Source organism: Barbatula barbatula (assembly GCF_947034865.1).
Source record: "Barbatula barbatula genome assembly, chromosome: 21".
In the NCBI taxonomy this organism is placed as follows: Eukaryota; Metazoa; Chordata; class Actinopteri; order Cypriniformes; family Nemacheilidae; genus Barbatula; species Barbatula barbatula.
Window position 1 is genome coordinate 10,866,633 of NC_136784.1, and position 22,208 is coordinate 10,888,840.

A 22,208-nucleotide genomic window follows, 5' to 3' on the forward strand; every position below is an offset into this window, starting at 1 on the left:
TTTATTTTTAGAAAAAGGCCCAAAGTTCCCTTCAATGGTTACGTAGGTCACGAGAACACAAATGGGAGGGCGACCTTCGAGAACCCCATGTATGACCGCAACATCCAGCCGACTGACATCATGGCAAATGAGACGGAGTTCACGGTCAGCACAGTGTGCACTGCAGTATAGCGACCGCTCTCGTCGAAGGTACGTCTTCAACAAGATGACAAGCGCATTAACTTGTTCTTCATTGTGTGTTTTACGTCGTAAAAACTTTCCCAGAACTGAAGTTGTCAGCATGACCTTAGATTTCTGCATCCACATCTAAATGGGTAATTGGGCTACTGTACAAACTACAGTGGTGATGAAAGGTCATTGGCGGGGACAGATCAGATCTTGCTGTGTAGTAAGTTCAATTAAGTTAAATGAGGACATAGACCTCAGGGAAAAAGAATAAAAGCAATATATTACCTCGCTGTTGTTTTGGAATGATTTAGTGGCATCATTTGCTGAATATTTCTGCTGTCGTTTTCCAAACTGCCATTTCAGCACAAAGTTGGTTCCCGTTTTGAATGAGGTGGATAGAACCAATGAAATTTTACAAATTTATCATCACCGTTTTGCCTTCAGACGGAATGGAAAAACAAACTGCTGAGACACGGGGATGAGGATAGAGCAGTATTGAATTTTAATTTATTTATTTGAGCTTTTCCAAGGTTGTTCTTAAAGAGCAGCTAATCTGAGCCACAGACTGTGAACTTAGGCAGGATTTGTAATTGGTTTCCTGCTGTATCTGTGTGTATTTAAATCAGTTCTGCTGATGTCAGCCTGAAACTGTTCTTTGTTCGGAGGAAAAAACTTTCCTTTCTAAAGTTTGAGGATTGTTTTGATTGATCGACAAAATTGCATTAGAGTTAAATGTACTTTGCCATTGCAATCTGTTGTTGTGATGTTAGTCCAAAACGGTTGAGCAAGTATGTTGAAGACCTCACTCTCCCTCTCCTTCTCTCTTTTCACTCTCTCACTTGCTCGCCCACTTTCCTCCTACGTTATGTCTATCAATGTTTGGCTGTTTTGAAGAATAATTGAAAATAACCATGATTTTGTTTCAATAAAACTTCTGTACATTGTTAAAAGTCGTATAAAAAAGATATATAAAACAAATACACGCTAGAGTTTTTAAGGTTAGGGTCACATGACAAAAATATTTTTTGCAACTATTTTGCGATATAATACATATGAGTGATGTTTGGTTAAGGGGTGGGGTTGGGGCAGGGGCTTTGTTATTGATTTTATCTCATAATCGCACGTTTTTGTATTATTCACATTCTTACGAATAAGCCACCTCATAAAATAGTAAGAAGTATTAGCTTCTTTTAGTTGGTAGCTTGTGATGTAGCTATCTCTGTTAAAAGTGATGTTTGGTTTTGCTTTAACTGAATTCCTTCATTTGATTTTCTCTCTTCACAGGCTGGATATAACCACACAACTGTTCCTATCGTTACAAATGGGCCACATAGACGGACTAAAGAGGAAGATAAGATATTTTTTTATTTGTAAACAAATTCCAATTGTGAAAAGTGATAAACCCTGTCAATGATGCCGTGAAACGGCATCAACAGAGAAACACTGAAAGACATCAAAAGTGTTCCTACATCCATATGCTATCTCCTCTTTTTTCCTAAATAACTGTGGCACTACAAAGGGACAAATGGTACGCTCTTGGCTGTCTCTTGCCAAAAAAAGATGAGCGATGTTGTTGACACCATACAAGGGATGCCCATCCCCCCTGCCGAGCTGTAGGAAGTCTTCGTGGAGACTTTAGACACGAGTCGAGAGAAGCGCGTCCTGGAGAGTGAAAGCTTTGTTTTACTTTTGTAGCTTGAGTTCTTTCCAGGGAGCGCATTTGGCTTGTTTATCGTCTTCACACATCAAAGCAGCAAAATTACGAACAAGTGCAGACTTTGTTCACATCACCGAGGTCCAACGCTCTCGCTATCAATTCCCCGAGAATGTAACTACACCTGAAGGCACGGGTCTCGAATTGGAATGGAATGAGATTCTGAGGCTTATTCCAACACACGGATTCTACTTGTAGCACCTATCTCTGCTCATTCCAGCCTGAAGGAAAGAGCGTAGTGTCTCTCTCCATCCCATCATGATCCTGGCTGAGATTGGACAGTCAGCACGACGCTCCAAATATCTCATTGGAGCAAAGCGTGAAAAGGCGCAGGGGCTTTGTGAAGTTGACTGCATGACCATTATCTGCCATCATTTCTGTTCTTACATTGACAGAAAAAACACAGCCCACAATTCATGGTTGATTTCAACGGTTATACCCGAAAGGGTCGTCTGAACACCACTGTGGCCATTCTCATGTTCGCTCTTTAAAGGATGGTTCTGAATTACCATTGGTTTGTGCACTGGGATATCATGCAAATGAACCGCTTGTTTTTTTAATATAGACATTCCTGATGTAACTGATTTCTCAGTGTGAGTGGGGAGGGGCTTTTGTGGTCATTCAATAAGGTGGATCAAATAATTGACATGTATAGTTTAAAAACGTAACATGCCAGGAGCATAGATCTGGATGACTATATACTGAAGATGTGAAAAACTTCTGAAGATATATGGTTACTGAATAGAAAGGCAGTACCAAGAGTATGAAAATATATAGTAATAATAGTAATCGCATATTCATACATTTACGCTTCCTGCTTGAGATAAGCCAAACTTTAAAACACACCCTCGAAAAGTAAACCAAAGTTGAGTATTTATTTGCGTACACGTGCCCCAAAGGTTTGAGGATGACCAACACATCGGAGGTTTACAATTTTGATGGTGATATTTTTGCGTTTTGTCTTATTTTAACTCTTGGACATGAACCGAAAAGCAGATGTATGAACGACACAGGCTGTCCTTCTGAAACCTTGTATCTCCACTTTCATGAGTTTTTTGTTGTTGACATAAATCATTAGTGATAGTCGTCAACATTTATGCTTGTCACTACATGTGTAGTCAAATATCTAAATAATAAAATTTAAAAAAATGGCTTGTTAACTTTGACAAAACAGTATTTAATGGTTTAAAAAGTCTAGTCTGGTTAACGAAAACAACGAATTTGGACATAGAAGGTTTTAAAAGAACAGTGACGATATGCTTCATATTTGTACATTTGGGGTGTGTTATTGAGATTTGTATTTCAGTTATGACCTCTGTTATCTGCTACAGGCTTTTACCTGTATTTATTTTCTAATGAGCACTACAGCTTCTGAAATCAATCAATGAATTATAACGTCAGTCTGCTTATTACCTTTCTTTACTATAATTGCTTTTACAGGTTTATTACTTTTGAAATCGCTGCCTATCATGGCTTTGTTAATGCAACATTACCCAGTGCTCCATCCAATTTTGAGCTGATTGAGAAAGCAAAGATTGTATTTCCCTTAGGATTTCACGTGCCATGCATTAAGCAGCGCATTATCTTATACCTATTGGAATTCTCTTCAAATTTACAAGGCTGTTGAGCTTTGGTTTCCTTCTGAGCGAATTTCATTTTGAATTGCGTTATCAAATTGCGTTTAAGTGTTTCTCTGATAGCGGACATCAGTACGATTATTTCATTGCAGTTTATCTCACTTTGGCTATTGTGTTTTACGTCTCGGCAAACTGACGACACATAAGAAGTACATTATATGCTGCTGTGTTCACATCAGATTATCGACAAAATTGCTCTTTTAAATTCCCATAGAAAGATACACTTCGCAAGTGATAAACACAAAACTCAAGGCACAAGGGCTTCAGAGTCGGATCTTTTTACTTTGTATTCCATATTTACGTGTATACAAACACAAATGATCATTGAGGTATAGAGGCAGACTATTTTTAATGTCCATTCCTTTCTTGCAATAGTGCCTTGGTAACTCAGAGAGAGACTTTCTTTCCATTTTACATTTCTGTCATTGTTACACAATGGGCAAGAACTACAAGTTGCTAGGGGAGACTTTCAAAGACACCGGTTCTTAATCTGGTTGAGAGTCAAGATGATGTTATACACAAAAATAAAGACCAGCACCTCAAAACAGGCGATTATGATTTACATTTCACATGTGAGATCCTGCAGGTTTTTATACATTCTTTTATCTCATACATCTGTCAGCATTCTTATTCTATTGTAAGTTGCTGCTTTGCCAAAGTAAGAGGCATCAGCTGGCAATATAATGAACAAAAACAAAACAGCAACCAAAATCAAAACCATTTCTTTTATTATGACACAGCAGCGCTGACAGCGAATTGAGCGAAGTACCCAAGACGAGTGCACTTACTTGACTCAATATTCAGGTATTTCCTCTATAACCGTGTCGTCATTGGTCTGATGACTGAGAGAGATTGTGAAAAGACGCTCTCTTCTCGTCTTGTGTCTCGGAGTCAGATCGTTTTCATCAGCTCACATCTTTGTGTGTGAGGAACTGTGCCTGCCAGCCCTCTATTGCCTTTGATTTATTCACGGCTCAACATAAACGACACGCTGATATGGAGTCCAGCAATTCCTACTGTTGATTTGCATTTTGTGTTTACTGTAATTGAGTAAGACAAAGCTTCCGGTTGCATGACATGAAAGTGTGCTTTTTTAGGTGCATATGTATCTGAATGATCATCATTTGATACTTGTTCATATGTATTTTTTTCATTTATCATAAGCAAGGCAACAAGACTGAACGGAGGAAGTAATTGTGTGGCTATTAATGTACTTTTAATCTTTAAACACCTATTTTTAATAACTGAAATAGACCATTTCCAGGACAAGCCCCGCCCCCAAAACAATACATATCACTATGTCTGAAATGCACAGTGTATTGTTTAAAACACTTATAGCATCGGGACATGAGAAAATCCTATACAGCAGCATGAACATATCATTTTTGCAAAAAATAACCTAAGTATGCACTTGTTTTATTCCTTTAGTGTTTCTGTCACGTTTTGAGAACAACCGTCATGCATTTCTCTCCAGTTAGCGAGTGGTACAAGCCCAGCCTTGAAGGACTTTTAAGAACTGCTCTGGCTATCCAAAGCCTCAAGGAATACAGTCAGACTTGAGTTACGTACTTGACCAAAAGGATTTTTGAACGGTGACTTAAAAACGTACAAGGACCTTAATGGTGCCCGTCTGTTGTGGATACACAGAAAGAACTCTTACATCTTGGAGAACTAATGAACAGAACACTTTTTTGTACAGAGATATATTTTTATGGAAATAAATTTGTAACATAAAAAAAGAGAAAGTGTATTGACAGATCTGTAAATGTTTTTCATTATTGTAGTACAAATGCTAGTGGGGATTATAAATATATATATATATATATATAAAATATATATATACAAAGACAAAATAGACAGAAAAGGTTTTTTTTGTAAATGTAAAAAAGATTGTATATAGAAGTTTACATATTGTAAATATGTAATACCCAACATGGCTTGTCTGCAATATATAAAATGTATTTTATCTGTCTGTATATGATGCTTTGCATTGTGTTTAAGCCTATTCTACTTTCTTGAACTTGAAACCTATTTTGAAGTTTTTGGAATAAAAAATGAAAACATATATGTGTGGGGTTTTCTACATTGTGAGGCGAGTATTTAAGTTTGAAATATAACTGGGTTGTCCAGGGATCTCAGATTCATTGTGACGTGCAAATATTCTCATTTGATCAATGTACAATTTCAGCTTTCCAAGCCACTATATTGACACTTGTCACTTCAGATAACCGTCTTGATTTACCACTTGATTTGCTTATCAAATGATATTTGGTTGAATGAAGCACTTCTCTGTCTGTAAATGGAAAAGAACTGTCAAAGACATTTTTAAGGTCTCTTGTCTGAAACCAGACTGACAAAATGGAGGACAAAGACTAGTTATTTTAATCCAAAGACATGGATCTGAGAGACTAGAGGGTGTGCGTAAAATGTTTCAGTTTACCCTACAATGAATATATTTTCATAATCACACACAGCTTGATTTTGAATATTAACGGGCCAATATGGCGGACGACCTACGTATAGCCGCCCATATAAACAGATGCTAATGCGGCATCTTGTTATTTATATCTATGGTTGATTCGATAACTCAATGGCTGTGCCCAAGTCCTAAGAAATAAGTGTACTTTTTCACATCTTTGCTGAAAGAGATCACGTATTTACAAAATGCGCTCTGTATGAGCAGTTTGTCTGCTTGGGGCTATTGTAGAAACGACATGGCGAATTCCATGTAAGGGGACCCGCGGTGTGTGTAGATAGAAATAGCAAATGTTTTTGTGTGTGATGGGAGCCAGTCTGAAACTAGTTTTTCTTCGAAGAGAGCTAGTTTATTATCCCTATCATTGTTGGGTTATGCCTGTTTAACATCATTTGTGAGTGACAGGTGAGTTGGTGTTTTGGTGCAAAGTCATTTGTTACCTTAACCCCATCGAGCATTTGCCTGGTTTTGCAATTTCCTGTAAAAACCTGCATGTCTTTTGATTATTAACTATCGACTTTGTGTTAAGGCATGTATGGTATTTGACAAATTATAACCCAACTGCATGCTATCCACAGTTTCTGTCCTTTTCGTATATCAGCATTAATGCTGTACAGGAGATGGAAAAGGCAGAGTCATGAAATGGTTCGCCCCTGAATGACCTGAAGTGCTATTAAAGGAAAATCTCAGAATGTTTTTGAAGTTTATGATGGGTGCTCAGCATGATGATGCCAAAGTGTTACTCTGTCAAAGACTTTATAATGATTACGGTACCATTTTATGAAAAATAAATGTGGAAGAATCCACCGGCCGTTTATTGTACTCGAAACGGGAGCAGTCTGAAAGGAGGTTGCGTCATTCAATTCAAAGATTTCTATCTATCATCTATTAGTCTTTCTTGTCTTGGTATAACAGTACCAACAACTATAAGGTAAACTCATTTGGCTTTAAATCACTTTGTTTGTATAGATTGGTTATTGAATCTTAAGTGAGTCAGTTATATAAACAACCATTCGGAATCACATAAATCTTTCAGATTATTTAGTTCACTTCTCATTTGGTCCTCATTTATCCACAAATGTTATGGGTCACTAATCTATTGACAAATGTTTAATTCATATGCAAAATGTACATTTCATAGGCGCTGTGTTAGTCATTTATATGAAATAACAGAGCCAAACAGGTACAGTATTTCTTTCGTGATAATGCAAAAATCTATGAACGTTGATAAGAGCTTGTTAACCTTTCACAACATTTGCATGAATAAGCGTAAGAGACTAAAACTGCAAATTGTGAAAACCCTCTTAAGTAGAATCTTCTTTTAGTCTGTGAGTGTGGGAGTTCAGACATTTGGCATTTGATGTTTTTTTTGTTTATTCAGTTCTGTCATTAGTGTCATACTGTTTTGTGTTTAGTTGTAACTAGAGGGAAGATACTTTCATCAGAACTTTCACAAAAAGAGCAACTAGTACGGTTAAAGTTTCCTCAAAGCGTGTCTGGGATGTTTAATTAAAGGTATAAAGCAGCCCCAGGGTTCCACACACTTCCCACGCAGCACAGAGATCGAAGCTAGAGATTCTCAGTGCTGGTAAAGTCATACTGCTTTTTTGTCACCATGTTTCTAACCAAATATTTCAAAAATGACCTCTGATTAAAATGCATGTTAATGTAAGAGTTCAATATGAAATGTATGCTATATGGTGAATATATATATATATATTATTTATTTGTGGAAAATCAGCTCCTCGTGTGCATGCCCTGCACATCTTGCTTTTGATCCAGCATGCCAACATTTACACAAACACCCAACTCCGCATCAGACGCATGACGGGACTGATAGGAAGATCTGTGGGTGTAAATAAAGCGTGTGTCGCATGGGTGTCTTTTATATAGAAAATAAAGACTGATGTGTGAGGGATCTTATATGTTGTGATAAGAGCCTGCTCCTTTAAACTTTTCATGAGGACTTCAGGTGTTCACATATTTTTAGGAATAACATCAAACCATAAACTAAATTTCAGTCTGTTGATTATATAAAGTGATCAAATCAGGAAAACTGTATTTTAAATGTATACCAAATAAATCAAAAATTTGGATATGGATTATTTGAACTTTGCTCAACTTTTTATAAACTTTAACATTTCAGACACTACAGACTTGACTGTTTGATCAAAACCGCTTTACACATTTTTATTTATACCAAATCAATACTTTTGCAGGTAACTTTGAGATTGCATACATACAATAAATGTGTCAGTTTTATGGAAGCAACTACGAAATTTCCCAAGGTTCTTACAGTTTTTCGTTAAATTACAGCGATTCAACCTACCTATTGTGTAAGGAAAATACTTTCTTTATTGCTACAAAATTATTTCAATGGATAAAAAAAATTGTCTGTCAGAGCATGTATTTATTTGTATGATCAAAGCAGTATCCGAAACAAATAAATCCCATAATATATTGCCTGATAAATATTCAATTAGAAATGTTTACAGAATTAAATAAGATTGAACCCAATTATCTACTTCTGAAAGCCATGTTTTATTCGGATTACACTTTAACATCCCATGAGTCTATTCAAACGTAATGTCAGTTGAATGTAGTCCAGCTCAGTTTTCACCACTGATCCCTTCTAAATGTTATCATGTAAACTGTCTCAGAGGAGCATTGCTTAGACATTGAAATGGGCTATGAACAAATTATGACCCACGAGGAGCTATCTTCTCTCCTTGTGATCAAGTATGTTTATATTAGGATTCTTCAAGCTAGAGGCCCCTTGGTGAATAGAGAGATGAAGGAGTGATTATAATGTTTTTCCTTTGTTATGTTGCTCTTGCTTATCATCATAAAATCTACACTTGCATTTCATATTCAGAGAGATCTTCGGTTCAAAAGTCCTGTGGGAGCGTAGTTTTATTCACAGGTAAAAGCGTCCAAAGTTCATAATGTTTGTTTTCAAAAATGCATATAGCAGAATATTTTTAATGTGGCTTAGGGGTCAAAATAAACATTAGAAAAGCTATAAAATGTCAGGTAAGAGATCAGCAGATACACAAATATGAACTTCAACTTCCTTTTTTTATTTTATCATTTGTGATTGTGTAATGCAATGTAAAAAAATGCTTGCGGAAGACTCTGTAAAAACCTCTTAATTGGATAATGCCAGAACAAACTTTTTGAAACTCGATAATATGTCAACTATCACCAAATCTGATCGCCAGGGAACATTAAATATGTATTTTAATTCTTTTTTAATATAGCACTGTGCGCGTACAGTAGCAATTTATACCACAAGTAGCAATTCAACCATCGAAAAGAAGACATTAAGCCCCTTCAGCGGAGCCCTAGAATAAATTAATAAACTTTTACATTTAAATATAAACATTAATACATTTATCAGCCTGAATGACATGCTTAGGTCAACCTTCAGCATACTCATAACTGGCAATATTTTGTAAATGATTGTCAATGAGACTCAAATTTTACAAATGTTTCACATTCAATCATAAAGTGCATAGAGTTTGTTCATATCTGTGGATTTTTTGTCATTACCTGTAGTGCTTTTCATAGCCCTTTCCGCAACATACCATTTCATACACATTTCATTTTCATGTCAGCTCATGTGTACTTTTAGAAGGGGAGATATTTAATGTTGCCAGTTTCCAGTCTTTTCAATGATTTTCATTAAATCCTGGTCTAAAAGAGCCCATCTGAGCTGGAAGTGGCCGGCTGGACCCAGACTTCCTCCTGTCTAATCATAAAGACCCACTCGTTCAGACAAGCAATTGATGGACTGGCAGGACCACTGATCTGCACCACTTCCCCATCATATTGAATCTAACCCAGGATGCACCAAAAAAGTTGTGTCATGGCAACCGGCTTGGAACGCCACTAGGAGTATATCCTGTTTAAATTTGGGTTCTCTCTGTTAATTTGTTAAGGTATTGATATATATTATCGCCCCATTTATCCCATTAATATTTTTTTTCTATGGAAATCATATAAAGATTAAATTTAGTCACTAAGTTACCCTTAAGTGTTTGAGTGTGAATATGTTTGTGGCCCAAGATGATGGGATAGACTCCAGACCCCTCAACGATGGAGAGAATACAGTGTGATTGGATGGGGATGTTTGGCTTCTAATATTTATAGGATTTTTTATATGGAGAATAGCTGTATCAACAACCTCTCCTTTATGATATATCATATTCCAACCATACAATATTATATTTTATACAATAACATTCTCCTTTTCCTTGTGAAAAATGAGCTTTGAATCAGGGAAATGACTGTCGTGAGTAGCAGTTGTAATTTCAATATCCGTACAGCAGAAAGTGCACAGATATACGATACACAGTTATTTATGGAGATTTGAGGATGTTAATACAATTCAGCTTGTTACAGATTTTGTACATTGAAATCCACTGAACTTCCATTCTGTTGTCTTAATGCAGAAGGATTTCTGTGTAGACTCCCTGTTTGGAGGATATTCATTTTCTTTGTTTACCACAACATCATCATCACCCTAAAACTTAACTTGTTCTTTCTTTGTGAAAAAAACCCCTGCAAGGAACTATTTTTATCCAAACACCCTTTGTACTGTAAACAATGCCATGGGTGCAGCGTGGCTTAAATGGTCTCCAACCTTGTGATGTTCTTTCTCTGTAGTTTGTTTATTCGCAGGTTTCCATGAAGCTGGATTCTGTTGACCAGATTTTCCAAAGTACAGAAGGAAAACAAAAGTTATTTTAAAACTTATGTCGCTCTAACTAGGTTTAACAGTTGCTGACTTGCTGTATTGCTTTGCTTATTTTAAAGATAACACATTTAGGCTGGAGGACAGTCTGTGTCCTGCATGGCTGCTCATGACAGAAATATATGAAAACTGTTTAGTGAGTTTGTCTCATTAGGTGTTATATTATTTTCATCTGCTCCTATAGTGTTTTTCCATTGCTGTCAGTGGCTTGAAGATCTTTGATTTGATTTTGTTATTGTCTGCAGGGTGAAAATGTGCTTTAGCAGGTGATGTAAAAATAGATGATAAAATAATCTTAAACTATATTGTTTTGATTTGTGGCCATGATTTACTGTACATGACTAGAGATTGTGCCACCTTGGTCAGCTTGTGTCTATTTTGAGTTGGATGCCACATCACATGGTTTTGAAGAAACTATGCCAACTAGTATCATTTTTGCCATAAGTTTTTTTTCCCTCAGACCCACATCACTTGCTCTGAATGTTTTGAGCTCATCTCTTTTATTTGCCACAAACATTTTAAACCCTGACATATGTCCCAATTACTGCTTAGCATTTATGTTGAAGTTATTTCGAAAAGCACAACGCACATGGACACGCACACATAAAAGTGGCATCAATGCACTTTGATACACCTTAAGGTCTGCTCTCATAAATTCCTCAATCCATTGCCCTGTAAAGCATCCAGATTCAATTTAAAGCACTGGGTGCTGTGGAAGTGTCGTAATGACCACATTACAGCAGGGATGCACTGCAGAGAGCAAGTTCAGCTCATTCTGAAGAGAGGTGGAGGAAAAGTGCAGTCTGGGAGAAGCAGGTAGTCCAAAGAACCAAAGTGCACATAAGGTCTCGTCTATTCACAAGGGACATCTGAATGACTCTTCGTTGAGATGTGATGATATCTCTCCCTGCTTTGACCAATGACATATCAGTCTTTATCTTGACAGGTGCTTCAAGGTGAATTGGAAAAGCGTGATCTCTTCTCTTTTCAAGGTACTTTATTGGCATGATTGCGTGTTTTTACAATATTGCCAACGGATTGAACATACAACAAAAGACATAGAATAAGTGAAAACTAAGTACAAACATGAGTCAAACTGAGTCAAATTGAAATAAGGTGCCAAGAGATAAAAAGTATAATGAAATATAAAACACTATATAAAAAAATTCTGAACACCTATGTAACTTTGCCATGAGCTGTGACATTTTGTGAAAGTGTTTCTCTCTCACTTCTTTAAATTGATCACAATGAAGGATAAATTACTTCTCTGTCTCGACATCACCATTGTCACAGTGGGCACAGACTCATTCTTCTTTTGGAAGCCATGTTTGTCTGTGTCTGCCTTTCTCTATGGCCAGACTATGATCATTGAGTCTGTGCTTGGTCAGGATCCGTCTCTGTTTTACATCTCCAACAGTGTAGAGATAATCTGCCAGATTGTATTTTCTGTTTAGGGTCCGATAACATTCTAGTTTACTTTGGTTTTTACTTTCCTTTTCCCAATGGTCGAAATATGACTGAAATATGAAGCTTTCTCTTTCAGTGCATTCACTGCCAGACCAAAACCTGGTCTCTCTCTCACTCTGTATATACTGTATATATATATATATATATATATATACATACTGTATATATGAAGCAGTCAAATGATTCACTCACTGTAAAAATGTAGTTTCACGTTTAAAGTAAACCTAGCATTTCCCTTTAGTTTTAGTTGCTTGAATTAGTTCCCCTTTAGTTGACTGCGTGTTTTTGATTCTTACCATAGTAAATACTTAAGTACACTACAGTATAATATTACAAATATTGTAGTGTACATTGAATACGTGTGGTAAATTATGATTACATTATAATGCAGTGAAATATATCAAATGTTTCTTCCGGATCTGTGTATTTTGGACATTTTGGTTTATTCTGTAGTTTAAATTATGAACATGGTACAGAACATTGATAATACCACTGGTACTGTGATACTTCAGCTGGTGTAGTGTCGTAAGGTATGTTTATGGTATAGTGACAACCCTAGTTTGTACCTATATTTGCATCAAACTTGGTTTGTCTCTCCATTACGACAACTAAAATTCAGAAATTGGTGTAATTATTTTGTACCCTGCACTTAAAATGGCTCTTAAATTGCTAACATTTTAAATATGTGAATTTCAAATGATGAAATCTAATGTAATTCATTATGTGAGGTACACGTCAGTCATGTTTTTACCAAGTCCCTATAGCAAGTGCGATTACATTATCAAAGACTCAAGCCTGAACTGCTGTCCTATGACAGTTTTCATTTTTTACAAGATTTTCACCTGACAACAGTGTGTGAGATCTTTACAGTATATGTACCTCTCCTGATATTAACTGACACACTTTTTTTATATATTATAAATTAAACAGTTTTGTTGATTATATCTGACTGATAGCTTTAATGTTTTCTTTCGCAAAATTGTATGTATAGATTTCACAATAATATAGTTTTAATGAACCATTATGCTCTATGAAAATCTCATATTTTCACAGTCCTGGTCTTACTATAATATGATTGTGTGTTTCAATTTAGCAAACAGTAAATAAAGCACAGGCAAAAAATCGGGGAGGTTTTTTCTTTTAGCATTTTCTGTGCTGAAAAATAAAGAAATGTCTGCTGTGTTCTGTAAAATTCAAAAGATGCATGGAACTGAAAGGCGAGTGCGTATTTTTTGTGGAAATCTCTAACTATTTACGTACATTCTGTATCCACTGTCAAAGATCCTTGTTTTTGATGCGGTTTGCTGCAGTAGTCAGCTGTGAAGGAACGTTGTGTGTTTGCAGTCATAGCAGGAATGATGACTCTCAAAACAAACAAAAATAACCCCCCGGACAAAAGCTTACCAGAGCAAGAGACGGGTTGCTGACTTCTCAAAAGGCAAACTGCTGATCATGTTTAGTGCTTTTTACCTGTGCATGTCTCCCATCATGCGTAGTGGTGACCCGGGTCACTCCGGCTATAAATTGTCAGCAGCACAGCGAGACACAAAAGCATTCATCAATGTAATTAGGATGCTGTGAACACAATGTGTTTAATAGGTGCAGCAGGAAGACGGATCCTGGGCTCCTGACAGATGAACAGCGTGTTAGCGGCCGCAGGGATGCACGATGCTTGTGACGCCTGTCAGGAATCTGCATGTGTCGGGAGATTGGCGCAAGGCTGTAGTGGCATAGAGGCTTATTATTACGGGATCATCCAGTCATCATTCAGGCAGAGTGCTGTGGTAATTATAGGGGAACGTGGCTTATTGCCATGGAGAGGAATAAAATCTAAGCATTGTACTGCCAGTGGCAGGCATGTTCTAATCAGAGAGCGAAAATGTCACTGGCACTCATGTGGTTGTTACTTAAAAAAATATATTTTACAGATGTCAAACTATGAGAACACCACCAGCCGCTAACTGCGACATGTTGCACTTCACTCTAGCTAGAGCATGCATTTGATGGATAAGCTGTGATCTGAGCACCTTCTACACAAAGCACAGGTCCTTTAAGCCAAAAGATATATTAGAAAGTTATACATTTAAATTGGTGACGTTTTTAGAGCGGCAGTCCGGAAGATTGGCTTCTTTGTCGCCATCTCAGTTTGTAATTGCTACTGCAAGTGATGTGCGGAGGTCATTGCTTTGTGATTCGGAACTGCTCAATTGCACGGATGAGTCTGATGTTTTGAGTCGTATCTCACGTGTGGCCTGTAAACCTGTGAGAATCGTCACTGTACATCAGTAGCGTGTAATAAACATAACAGATAGCAATGCAGATGATATAACACGAAACAAATAAGAACATAAACAGACACAAATAGCACATAACTGCCTTTTTGATATTTCTCATGGATTCTCATAACGTGAACCCGACAGAAGATCTTCAAACACGGGTCTCAAATGCTGACAGTTACGGTCATATATCATTCTACACCACAAACTTTACATACATAAACTATACGAAAAGCCTTGCCATCATGTCCGGGAAATAAGAAAGTAAATTTGTACATTTTTATTTTTGGGTGAACTATCACAAATGTTTTGATTTTAATATCTTTTAAATACATTCATTTAAATATTTATATGTTAATGTTTTATTTTATTACGAAAATGTGTAAAGTTTCTTGTGAACGCATGTAAAGTTTGTTATGAACACGTGTAAAGTTTCTTGTGCGCAAGCTAAAGTTTCTCGTGAGTCGTGAACATGTGTCAAGTTTTCTGAATTTAGATGTGGCCCTGTATCATATCACCTACTTCATTCAAAAACATTTTTATATCTTGTATAACTATAATACTGACTGTTTGTTGATAAACAAGCAAATTCATACTTTTCATAAGGAATTGTTTATAAATTTGTTTATTTGTTATTAAAATTGTTTATAAATGTGTTATCCTATTCAAAAAATCCAATTACAGTAAGTAGGGATAAGGCATCAAAATGAGCTGTTCGCTTTACCCAGCACTTGAGTTATAAGCAAACCATTCAAAACAGCAATACCTATAAACATGATTCAATGAGCCACATTTACAGCCACTGTAAAAACCCTGATATACGCTGATGTACACATTTGCCGTTATTGCAGCTGCGATTACGACAATGATGACAATATCACGTAGGCCACAAAAATAATGTCGAGGGCCCATGTTGAGTAGTGCTGACTGAGACCATTATTACCTGCTGCGCCACAGCGCAGGAAAACGTAATGCCTCATTTAAACACTACAGCAGAGGAGCTCGGTAATCCGGAAATAAATGCAAGGCTTGAATGAGAGCAATCCTGAGTCAGGCCGCACTAATAGAAACCTTTTTTCATCCTAGAGCTATCTCGCTCTAATCTGACACAGTGATTATGTCCATTCTGGAGTCTTGGCTTAATAACACTTGTTACCTGTGGAGATCACACTTGTCTCCGCGCTCTGATTGGTTATCTGGGTTTGTTAACTCTGTGTTAGGTCTGGCAGGTATGGTGGATTAAAGGAGACACGATCATTTGTCAGTTCTTTACTGTAACAATTCGCCTGCCGGCTAATGGACACGCTGACCTCTCTTGTTTCGACAACAATCATCTGCTGTGTCTATTTCTGACTAGCTAACAAAAGGAAAATACTTGAAAAGGTACCAGAATCACTTGAGCACGTTATGACTCATGTGTACAAGCAGCTGCTTTCATTGATTATTTCATAAATATCATTGCTTGTAAAATGTATAATAAAGGCATTTCCCTGTTATATGACTTTTTTATTTTAGACTGTTATATTGGAATTGTGTTAATATTAGAGTCAAGGAAGCAGAAAACTCAATTTATTTGTCACCTGATAGAGAAATGAGAGTAGGCTTAAAGAACCAAACTAAACTGCCATATGTTTAAAAAGATGCAAATAACACTTTGACGTTTGACTAATTTAATGGCTATGCTAATTTGATGGATATGACCTAAGTGCCTCATTTGCATTGCATAATAACTATCACCTACAATTAATGGCATCACCCTGTGACTCGTCTCACCATTAAAACCTCCAACAGAGGTCTAATTCTTTTGAAACACAAACTGTGTGATAGTTATTATGATGGTTGAAGAATGAATACATACTGAGCTATTTCAAACGTTGTCATCAGGTGACGGGTTAAAAGCAAAGAGTGAATGTTTGAATACTGATTCTCAACATGAAGTTCGAAAAACTTTTCTTACGCAGAACACAATTTTTGAAGTTGGTAACTGAACAGCACCGGCCCGCTTTCACTTCTATTCACTTACACGCAAAACCAATGCAAGGAAATGGTAGCCAGTTAAAAACTTTCTTCAAAATATATTTGTGTTCTGCAGAAGGAAGACGTACGGGTTTAAAATGACAAGAGGGGTAAATGATGACAGAATAGTTATTTTTGGGTGAACTTTCGCTTGAATGCATATGTTTTTACCCTTTGTTCTTTTAAAATATGATCAAAACTATGATCTATTTTAATGGCAAAAGGGAGTTTCAGTAAGTTCAAGTAAGTTGTTTCAACCCAAAATGCTGGATTGTTTAACCCATCATTGGGTCAAATATAATCATGTTATAGGTAAATTTACTCCAAAATATGGGTTTGTTCCTTTATGACCCATGCAGCGCTGGGCTGAAAATACTTTCAGTGTGGATTAAGTGAAGCCTACATTCAGCTTATTTTAGTCTTTCAGTCATGTTTTTCCACATTTAATGGATGTTACATCACATGTACTTTTGCTGCATGTAGCTTTAATACCAAGTAAGTGGTTTCTCTTTTTTATCACAATCTGACTCTTCATTCAAAATATGAAAACCTGGAAATATGTCAGTTTGCACTCATGAGATGCTAATGTTTGATTAGAATTGTATAGATGTAACCAAACATCTCGAGTCTTGGCAGGTGAGATATAAAGTGTGACACAATAACGCACCTGATTACACCAACCGTGAAGCACATCAAACCCTTGCATGAAACTAGTGAGCCAATCACGCGCTGTGAATTCTGATGAGAGGTGCCGTTAACATTGTGTAAACAGAAGGAAGTAGACTATGTTTCTTTAAAACCATGGTTTATGAGAGGGATTGTAACACAAGATTAACAGCATACGTGAAGATTTAAAAAAGTAGCTGACACCCACATCTTGTAATCATATCAAGTAAACATAACTGCCTCTGGGTTCATAATCCATACAAATAATTCTACATGAGGATTATGGCCTCCCTTGATCTGAAACATTTTCTGGAAATGTTAAAGCTGCAATCCTTAACTTTTTTGGCTGAAAAAGAAACAGAAATCAGTTATTATGCAAGTACACAAAATTCATTTATCAAAACAGCATTCTCGCCCCTATTTATAATTCGATTTAAAATGGATTTATTTTGAGCAGGAAATGTCAGCATTTCGACATTGTGTATGTGTGTAAAGTATGTGTATGTGCGTAACCTAACCTGCAATTTTATGTTTCAATAGAGAGGCTAAAGTTACAAATTGCAGCTTTAAAGGTCTATTGCCAGACTTTCCCAGCTTGGGCAAATGTCCAGTGTGTACCCGAGCGAGCACAAACACAACTCCTGTTGTGTTTAAAAAGGCGTTTGTATCGTTTCAAACCACTACATAATTTGTTCATTCCAGGTGATGGAGCTGCCAGCAGAGATGTTTCAGCATTTCATCACCTTGTGGTTTAGGCCAGAGTTTGCTGTTGGAAAATATCCTGACATGATTTGTCATGTTGTTTATCATTCATTTTTACGGTGAAGCGTATTTATGAAATTCCTTTTTGCACACATTTCACAGAAATTCCAGAAATGCTATAAATATATATTCTGAAAGCTGAAACCTTAGCTAAATAGAACCGTAGTTTATTTTCTCCCATGTTTTACGTCTTAGCAATTAGGCCACATCCACACGAACCTACAACTTTCCCTATCCGATCTTTTTTTTCCTTTTCAAGGCATCGTCTCAAGAAATATCTGCCGACACACGAGACCATGAAGCCAACTCAAGACGATGTAGTACACATGCCAAATCAGTATGTGGCGCTGTAATTCTGCTAAAATCGGATGAAAGACGACTTGGAGCATGCACATAAACATTGCCTGCGGGGGCGATGACATCATCGTTTCAGAGAATATACGGACCGGCAAAAATGCAAGGGTGCCGTTTTCAGATTTATCCACACTGGGAAAAAAAATTGGTTTCAGGCTCCTAAAACGGCAGATCAGTGTGGACAAAACGCAGATACGATACAAAATCTTTACATATACAGCTAAACACGTCTCTGTGTGGATGGCCTCTTAAACTAGCAGATACTACTAGTAATTCTGCTGGTTTATAAGATGGAAGGCGTGTGTTACAAAAATTTTCCCATCATTCTTTTGGGCAGCAAGAGTATGCTATATGTCACAAAAAGGCACCATGAAGGGTAGTGAATGATGCCCCAGAACTGAAAATAACTAACATTCTTCCAAATATATCTTTCTTTGTGTTCAACAGAACAAAGAAATGTATACAGGTTTGGAATAACCTGAGGGTGAGTAAATGGTGAGCATTTTCATTTTTGGGTGAACTGTCCCCACTCTGGAAAGTGCTAGTTCTCCAGGAACAAGTTTGGGAAAATTTGTTCTAATGGCTTCAATCTCATTTCACCGGAATCCACATATCAAGCTTGAAAAGACAGCATGCTGCTGCAGGCCAGAGCTGTTCTTAGCATTCATCATCAGAGTTATCAATACATCATTCAGAGCTGGACCATCTAAAGCTCAGTGGCATTGAAATCAGGATCACATCCCACAAGCCAATGTCCGCAATAAACCGTCCAACTTCAACGTGCTGTTGTTCAGTAGACCACACACCCAAAGCAGCGAATGATTCGTGCTGAGTTCACTCCCATTGTAAGAGCAAAGAGATAGATAGGACAGAGATCTATAGGACAGAATACACAGAGAATACTAAAACAACGAGAAAATGATCAGCTTTTTGTTAAAAAGTGGGACATTTCATTTGGGGAGTGCTAAGGCTCCATTTATAATTTAATCATTATTATTATCAAGTCACAATTTCAAGGGCTTCAAATAGAATATTGTGAGCTCTCTTTGCATAAAAGCTCTCTTTTAACTTTTTTTAACTTTCTAATTTAAGTTTATTTTTTTAATAATGTCTTATTAATGTCTCAATTTTATTTTCCTAGTATTGTTTGTTTAATACTTGCAGTAAATGCAATTATTTAGTACAAAGATTTATTTTTTCTCTGTGTAGATCAGATGAGGACAGGGGGTTGTGTAGTCGGCATTGTTGCCAACTGAGAGTCTGAATATGCGAATATTAATCTTGTGGAGTGATGCTTGGGAACAGTTGGCTGCTTCTCTGGCCTCAAGCTGCACTGCACTGTTGCTTTATGAATAATGTGACTTCCAAGATCAGGCCAACTTCTGACCCACACAGCAGTCGCACACACATGTCTGGTTTATTATCTCCGTTGGGACAGTCAATAGGCGTGATGATTGTTATACTGAGCAAACTGTATATTTTATCCCCTATCCCTAAACCTAAATAGATTAATGAAAACTTTTTGTATTTTTAGCTTTAAAAGAAAAAAAAATGTGTACAGTTAAGATGCTTATTTGCACATGGGGACCTCAATTTTGGTCCACACGGTGCCACGAGATAAACACAACAGTGGAAAATTACACTAATGCTTCAAGCTGCGCTGTTGCTTAACAAACAACATACAGCATTTACAGCGGACGCATAAGTTCTCATTATCCATGAAGCTTTCTGCATATGATGCCCTTTTCTGCGACGGTTTGCATAACATAGATTTTTTACAAAACAAAAGTAACACACTTTTTTGTTAACATCACCATACTTCAGTGCAAACAGGTGCCATAGAACTTTCCCGACTCCTTTTTCTGAATTTACCTAATTTGTCCTGAGTCGGTACTGGTACGAGTCTAAGGTTAATGAAGTGCATGGCCACGTAGCACGCCTCATAGAAGTGGTCCAAACAACAGCTGGAGAGAGTCCCTCTGGTGGCCTGCTATCCAATGGTGTGTCACATTAGTTTGCCTAAAATGGCCGCCAGCCATGGCAGAGTATTAGACATGCACATCCAACAAGACTTCAGCTCAAGAGACTCTAACCTTTCTGAGCGTGACGGAGTCTGCCAAGTTGTTTGTGAATCGAAGCCTCTGTGGCCTTTTGATATAAACGGCACAAAACACTGAAAGATGCAGAAAATACAAAGACATTAGAGAACGCAGTATATCCCATTCTCTCTGCCTACCGGCCATATGGCTAGTGTTATAATAACAAAAGCTCCACTAAAGCCCAGTTGTTTTCCTCAATAGGATATAGCAGCTTTAATTCGTGAGTCATAATTTCTTCTAAATGCATCCTGTAGGGACAAACAGACAGTAGATGCTGGCGAAGCACATGCTAATTCTTTGGATAACATTTAAAGCAATAGAATCTTGATAGAGGTTTACACCTACGTACTCTTGAGTAAATAAGTAATGAAACATTTAGAAAACATCAGACAGCAATGGCCATAACAGATGTTTAAAGTGCACAGCTCATGTTAATCTTGAGTACTTACAGAATAATATCGCACCCTTAAAATATCCTTAGAGTCTTTAGTTTGATCACATTTATAAAAGACAGATACAGCTGTACGATTATTTACGAAGACATGTGACGTGTTGCTGGTGGGGTACTTAAGCACATGCGCTTCGTGCACATTGCCAACACAACACAGACATAGGACTCAATTCTTTCAGAAACCTATACGAACGCTGGGAGAGTGTATCGAGCACAGGGATACTACTTCATATGTTCAACTCGTTTAACATTGTAAATAATGTAAGTCTGAATGCATGAAACACTGTTGCACGGCCGCTTTAATATGTAAACTTATCTCATCAATAGATTTCTTGATGGGCAGGTGGCAACCGCACCAGTATTTTCATCCTTTAAATTCTTAAGACTCCTTAAAAGTGCTGTGTGTAATTTCTGGGAGGATCTATGCAACATATGTCTTCAGATGCGTATAAGGGCCTTACATAATGACGGGTTATGTTTTTATTACCTTAAAATGAGCTATTTCCATCTGTTCTTTCACACCGTGGGCCTCCTTGCATGAAATTCACAGTGATCGACAGGAGCCCTTAACAGACAAACTGCTCTACAGAGTGTCTCAGTTTGCAACCTCACCGCTAGCTGTCGCTAAATTCCACAAACTGGACCTGTAATATTATTTTAACTGTAAGATTTGTGTTGAATTTTACAACTGTTAACTCTTAAGTCTGTTGATTATACTAAATCGATAACATCATGAGACCTCATTGATTACCACAGTAGTGACCTCTTGAATGACTTTACCTAATTATCTAATTGATTATTGCTTCTGATGCATTTTTATCATCATATTTTATCAATTGTAGTTATTAATCTTTTCCACATAGAAGTAATTCTGTGGTGATGATTTAATTCCGCATGCCTAGCACCAGGAGTTGAATCAAAATATTTTGAAAGTCACTCTCTAATCCCATAACAGAGCAGTCACTTGCTAAACCTCTCACAGAGAAGGCCAGGAGGTGAATCTTTATCTCGAGTTATTGAATCAAACACAGCTCTCTCTGTTGCTCTGATCAGATACCTCACTGAATTTCGGTGCTCTCCTTTCCCTCCAGAGCACTTTTAAGGGCAGCCATTCAAGTCCTGTAATTGAGATTAAGAGATGGGCTTGGGGGGATGATTTAAGAATGCTGTTGTACAAAAGTTTTGGAGGAATTGGCAGACACTGAGTACTGTGCAAATTGATGCTTAAATCCATCGACTAAGGATGTATTGTATAACTACACTATGTTACTAAATATGTGGCAGGCGTGGCCTAATGGTTAGACCCGTGACCAGAAAGTTGCCAGTTCAATCCTCAGGGCCGGCAGGTAACGACTGAGGTGGCCTT

General features: G+C 37.2%; 1 protein-coding gene across 1 annotated transcript in view; it reads left to right on the forward strand.

Annotated features, from left to right (window-relative positions):
• csmd2 (CUB and Sushi multiple domains 2) overlaps nucleotides 1-171 on the forward strand; it is a gene marked incomplete at both ends in the record, with an annotated part of 241,505 nt that extends 241,334 nt beyond the window's left edge. Inside the window, one exon of the mRNA XM_079485563.1 lies at nucleotides 12-171. Within this exon, the coding sequence (XP_079341689.1) occupies nucleotides 12-171 (160 nt within the window). The remainder of the gene's footprint in view (nucleotides 1-11) is intronic.
• Nucleotides 172-22,208: the final 22,037 nt, after the last annotated feature.